The following is a 6,300-nucleotide window of genomic DNA, read 5'->3' on the forward strand; positions in this document are numbered from 1 at the left end:
TTTTGAGTTGGAGTTTTGCTCTTGTTGCCCAGGCTGGAGTGCAATGGTGTGCTCTCGGCTCACTGCAACCTTCACCTCCCAGGTTCAAGCACTTCTCCTAACTCAGCCTCCCAAGTAACTGGGATTGCAGATGTGTACCACCATACCCGGTTAATTTTGTATTTTTGGTAGAGATGGGGTTTCTCCATGTTGGTCAGGCTGGTCTCGAACTCCCGACCTCAGGTGATCCGCCCACCTCAGCCTCTCAGAGTGCTGGGATTAGATGTGAGCCACTGCACCTGGCCTACTTTGAAAATTTTCAAGGTGGAATGTAATGGCACCATCATGGCTCACTGAAGCCTTGACCTCCCGGGCTCAGCTGATCCTCCCACCTCAGCCTCTCAAGTAGCTGGGACTACAGATGCACACCACCACACCCAGCTAATTTTTGTGGTGTTTTTTGTAGAGACAGGGTTTTACCATGTTGCCCAGGCTGGTCTCGAACTCCTGTATTCAAGTGATCTGCCTGCCTTGGCCTCCCAGGGTGCTTGGGATTACAGGTGTGAGCTACTGAGCCCAGCCCATTTCTTCCTAGATTTGCCAGTTTTTTTTTTTAACCTGCATTTGTTTTATTTCCCCATATCTCTATTTTTCCCTTAAGCTGTATGAGACAACATTGTAGATATACTTTACCCAGTATTCTGTTACACAACCACAATGCAATTATCATAATACAAAAATTTAACATTGGTGCAGTACTGCTGATTTACAGTTCATATTTGTAGTTTCTCAGGATTATTACTGTGTTCAGAATATTCTCCTTCATAGTTTTTTTCTCCATCCAGGATCTGGTCAGGATCACTCATTGCCGTTAGTTGTAATGACTCTTTTGTCTCTATTAATAAAACATTTACTTTTTTTTTATTATTTTTTTAAACATGGGGTTTCACCATGTTGGTCAGGCTGGTCTTGAACTCCAAACCTCAGGTGATCTACCCACCTTGGCCTCCAAAGGGTTTGGATTACAGGCATGAGCCACCACACCCAGCCCAGTAAAACTATTCCTTTATTCAATTTTTTTTTTTTTTTTTTTGAAACAGGGTCTTGCTCTATTGCTCAGCCTGGAATGCAATGGCACAGTGATGGTTCACTGAAGCCTCGACCTCCTGGGTTCAAGCTATTCTCCCTTCTCGGCCTCCTGAGTAGCTGGGACTCTAGGATCATGCTGCCACACCCAGCTAATTAAAAAAATTTTTTTGTAGAGATGCCGTCTCACTGTGTTGCCCAGCTAGTTTCAACCTCTTGGGCTCAAGTGATCCTCTTGCCTTGGCCTCCCAAAGCTCTGGGAATACAGATATGAACCAGCACAATACGTAAATAAATAAATAAAACAAATAAATAAAGGGGCTCCTTTATTTGTATATTTAGTAAAGTAAACATTTTTAAGTGCTTAGGCAGTTGTTTGGCATGATATTCCTTAATTTGCATTTGATTGTTTTCTCATGATTAGGTTCAGGTTAAACTTTTTTTTTTCTTTAATAGGGACAGGTCTCACTATGTTGCCTAAGCTAGTCTTATACTCCTGGGCTCAAGCAATCCACTGGCCTTGGCCTCCCAAGGTGCTGAGATTACAATTGTGAGCCACCAAGCCTGGCCCTGTGATACACATTTATGGCAAGACTATTACATAGGTATTGTTTCTTTTTTAGACTATCACATCAGTAGATATATAAGGTATTGGTTTGTTTTACTATTAGTGATCCTGAATTGAACTAGTTGGTTAAGGAGGGAGCATTTTTATCTTTGTGATAAGTAATCCTTGAGCCATACTTGGGGATTATGTGAGTACCTCATTCTCCTCCTTTCAACCAGGGATTTTTAGCCACCATTGATTATCCAACCCTGAATCAGTCAATAGAGTAGTGGCTATAAATCAGAAGATATTCATTGGTTGTAAGTCTTCTGTAAATAATTTTCCCTCATTCTTTTTTTTTCCTTTTAAATATCAATGAATTTTTCTAAAAAAAAGTCAGTGTTTTATAGTCCATTGTTGGGTTTTTTTGGTGTTTTTTTTTGTTTGTTTGTTTTTGTTTTTGTTTTTGAGACAGTCTGGCTCTGTCACCCAGGCTGGAGTGGAGTGGTGCGGTGTCTTGGCTCACTGCATCTTCTTCCTCCTGGGTTCAAGCAGTTCTGCCTCAGCCTCCTGAGTAGCTGGGACTACAGGCATATGCCACCATGCCCAGCTAATTTTTGTATTCTTTGGTAGAGACAGGGTTTCAGCATGTTGGCCAGACTGGTCTCAAGTGATCTCACCTCGGATTCCCAAAGTGCTGGGATTACAAGCGTGAGCCACCATGCCTGGCCATTGTTGAATTTTTTGTCTCTGACCCTCAGATTGTCCCAGATTCAACTATTGTAAACAAAACCTGATTCCCTATCTGGCTGATTCCTGAAACTCTTTGATATGCCCCCATTCGTTTTTGAACTCTTCCTTATTTTCTGGAATAACAGAATATTCTAGGCTTACTTCCCGTGGTTCCTTTTAGTAAAAAGATTTAGTTTTCATGGAGTTAACTCTGGTGGTGGTACTTTAGAAGATAATCTAAATAGGAGGCCAGAAGATGAAGGTCAAAAGTCATTTCAGTCATGCAAGCAGGAGTTGGTGAGAGCCACGGTCACAGCAGTGGGGATAGAAAGGTGGCCTGATTGGAGTGACATTTCTGAAATTTTAAAATTTATTTGGTGACCATTTAGGTGTCAAAATTGTCAGACAAGAGTCAAGGACAACTATTGTGTCTAGCTCATTCTTGGTGATCACTGGTTCTAAGTATCAGGAGCAAGAATAGAAATCTGAAAAGCAGATTTATGAGGTAAGATACCAAGCTCCGTTTCAGTCACCAGAAGTTTGAGGTGCCTTTAGGATGTCCAGGTGGAGATGTCTCAGCAGGTAGAAATAGGAGCTCAGGAGAATAATATGGGAGTCATCTTCTAATTGACAACTAAGGGACTGTGACAGAGCTTTTTCTTCCAACTGGAGTATAAGACCTACATGGCTAAGATTTGTTTATATTTGTGGAAACCCCGATAATCTGTATATCGTGTGCATGCAATGAAATATTCAATGATTAAAAGATAAAACCTGTAAACCTTGCATAACAGTATGGGGGGCGGAAACTAACATGATTTTTCTCTTGATTCTAACAAGGTCCTTGAAAAATGCTGTTTTCTTTCTTTGTCAGCATACCTTTGACTATAGCAGTAATAGTCTTAATATATTTTATTTTAAAAATTAGGATATTATACCATTTATTGATAAATACTGGGAGTGCATGACAACCAGACAGAGACCTGGGAAAATGACTTGGCCAAATAACATTGTTAAAACAATGGTAAGTAGACTAAAATTGATCAGACTTGACATTTAAAAAAACATTAATTTTTGTAAGAAATAATATTTTGTCTCATTGTGAAATGAGAACTTAATGTGAAACCTTTTAATGTGAGATACAGCTAATTGTCAATTTTAATAGTTTTCACACAATCAGTGAAATGCATATTGTGTCTTATATGAACATTGCCCACATAAGCCTGGTTTTATGTATTGAAACTTTTGTCCACTGTATTTTGCAAGAACAATTTTACATTGAATTGAGACCACTTTTTTTTTTTTCTATTAAAAAAAATTGTTCTAAGCCATATTGTCCTTAAACTTAAAGAGAGCACCCAGGGAGAAGTCAGCAGCAAGCTGTTAACAGTGCTTATCTCTGTGGGATAGAAGGATAGGTGAGGATTGTGAAAGACTTGGGCACTCTTCCTGTTTCTCTGTTGTTTGAATTTTTTGATGGTCATGTATTGTCTCTTAGAAGGAAAAACAATACTGTCTTTTTTGAAGACTACACCTAGGAATTGACTTTTGGAGTTGGTGGTTGATTATCCATTCCATACTTTTAAGTATAAAATGTTTATTAATAGTAAAACACTGCTTCGTTTTAGAGTAAAGAAAGAGATGTATTCTTGGTAAAGGAACACCCAGATCCAGGGAGTAAAGACCCAGAAGAAGATTACCCCAAATTTGGACTTTTGGATCAGGTACATTAATATGTTTTATATTTTCTTTTCAATTTTAAGCTACTTGGGGATAGCAAATCAGGTTCTGTTTACATTTGTATATTTCCCACATAACACACTGCCATTACATGCTCATAGCATGGTGGACTCCAAAAAAACAGTGACCAATAGAAGAGTACCCACCTTCAACTAGGAGACCACTGTTTTAGTTGTGGGTCTTCCCCAAAATGTTATGAATTTCTTCAAATCACTTTTTTTTAACTTTAGTTTCCTTACTTGCAACATGTAAAAATGGTATTTCAGGCCGGGCGCGGTGGCTCAAGCCTGTAATCCCAGCACTTTGGGAGGCCGAGGCGGGTGGATCACGAGGTCAAGAGATCGAGACCATCCTGGTCAACATGGTGAAACCCCGTCTCTACTAAAAATACAAAAAGTTAGCTGGGCATGGTGGTGTGTGCCTGTAATCCCAGCTACTCAGGAGGCTGAGGCAGGAGAATTGCCTGAACCCAGGCGGCGGAGGTTGCGGTGAGCCGAGATCGTGCCATTGCACTCCAGCCTGGGTAACATGAGTGAAACTCCGTCAAAAAAAAAAAAAAAAAAAAAAAAAATGGTATTTCAAATTACTTCTAACCTTCCTGCCATCTTAAATTTTGCTCTTAAAATCATTCTTTGGGCTGGGCACGGTGGCTCAAGCCTATAATCCCAGCATTCTGGGAGGCCGAGGTGGGTGGATCACGAGGTCAAGAGATCGAGACCATCCTGGTCAACAAGGTGAAACTCCGTCTCTACTAAAAATACAGAAATTAGCTGGGCATGGTGGTGTGCACCTGTAGTCCCAGCTACTCGGGAGGCTGAGGCAGAATTGTTTGAACCCAGGAGGTGGAGGCTGCAGTGAGCCGAGATCGTGCCATTGCACTCCGGCCTGGGTAACGAGCGAAACTCCGTCTCAAAAAAAGGAAAAAATTCTTTGTTGTGAAAAGAATTTGTTATGAAAAATTTGTGTTGCATATCTAACATAACAGGAAAATGAAAATTGCCGCTTTTTGTTGAACAGCAGGAATCACATTTGGCAAGTGAGAATATCACAAAAGCTGTACCTTTACATGTTTGATTTGCAAGCTCTGAAGATGCATGATTTGGCCCGGTGCAGTGGCTCATGCCTATAATCCCAGCACTTTGGAGGACTGAGGCAGGAGGATTGCTTGAGCCCGGGAGTTTGAGACCAGCCTGGACAAAATACAGCAAGACCCCATCTCTCAAAAAAAGAAAATGCAAGATTTCACATAGAAATTTAGATTTCTGTCTTATAAAATGAAGATACTGACTACATGGGGCCTGAATTCCCATAGGAGCTGAGTAAATGGGGCTTAGGCACTCCTGTGCCCTCTCCTGCCTCTACCCAGGTTGATTTAATTGCCTTTTATCACCATTCTGAAACTACCGTGATCCTTACAGTTGGCCCGCCTCACATGTACTTGCAAGGGTGCTTGCTGATCCATAACATACCCAACTTTGGGACCCTGCAAGCTTCATTGTTTAGGATTGTCCATTTCAGGCCAGGCGTAGTGACTCATGCCTGTAATCCCAGCACTTTGGGAGGCTGAGGTGAGCGGATCACTTGAGATCAGGAGTTTGAGACCAGCCTGGCTAACAGGGCAAAACCATGTCTCTACTGAAAATACAAAAATTAGGTCAGGCACCATGGCTCACACTTGTAATCTCAGTACTTTGGGAGGCCAAGGCAGGTGGATCACCTGAGGTCAGGAGTTTCAGACCACCCTAGCCAACATGGTGAAACCCTTCTTTGCTAAAAATACAAAAAATTAGCTGGGTGTGGCAGCGGGTGCCTGTAATCCCAGCTACTTTGGAGGCTGAGGCAGGAGAATCGCTTGAACCCAGGAGGCAGAGGTTGCAGTGAGCCGAGATCGCGCCATCGCATTCCAGCCTGGGTGACAAGAGCAAAACTCTGTCTTAAAAAAAAAATTAGGCCGGGCGCAGTGGCTCACGCTTGTAATCCCAGCACTTTGGGAGGCCGAGGCGGGTGGATCACGAGGTCAGGAGATTGAGACCATCCTGGTTAACATGGTGAAACCCCGTCTCTACTAAAAATACAAAAATTAGCTGGGCATGGTGGCGCACGCCTGTAGTCCCAGCTACTCGGGAGGCTGAGGCAGGAGAATTGCTTGAACCCAGGAGACAGAGGTTGCAGTGAGCCGAGATCGCGCCATTGCACTCCAGCCTGGGTAACGAGCG

General features: G+C 42.2%; 1 protein-coding gene across 2 annotated transcripts in view; it reads left to right on the forward strand.

The window, feature by feature from the left end:
* The window catches only part of ASH2L (ASH2 like, histone lysine methyltransferase complex subunit), a 39,819-nt gene that overhangs the window by 11,319 nt on the left and 22,200 nt on the right, over nucleotides 1-6,300 (forward strand). For both annotated transcript variants that reach the window (XM_037741241.1, XM_017536468.2), the window contains exons 6-7: nucleotides 3,273-3,368; nucleotides 3,973-4,068. In XM_037741241.1, the coding sequence (XP_037597169.1) occupies nucleotides 3,273-3,368; nucleotides 3,973-4,068 (192 nt within the window). The remainder of the gene's footprint in view (nucleotides 1-3,272; nucleotides 3,369-3,972; nucleotides 4,069-6,300) is intronic.

This window comes from Cebus imitator, unplaced genomic scaffold, assembly GCF_001604975.1.
Source record: "Cebus imitator isolate Cc_AM_T3 unplaced genomic scaffold, Cebus_imitator-1.0 Scaffold5, whole genome shotgun sequence".
Classification (NCBI taxonomy): domain Eukaryota; kingdom Metazoa; phylum Chordata; class Mammalia; order Primates; family Cebidae; genus Cebus; species Cebus imitator.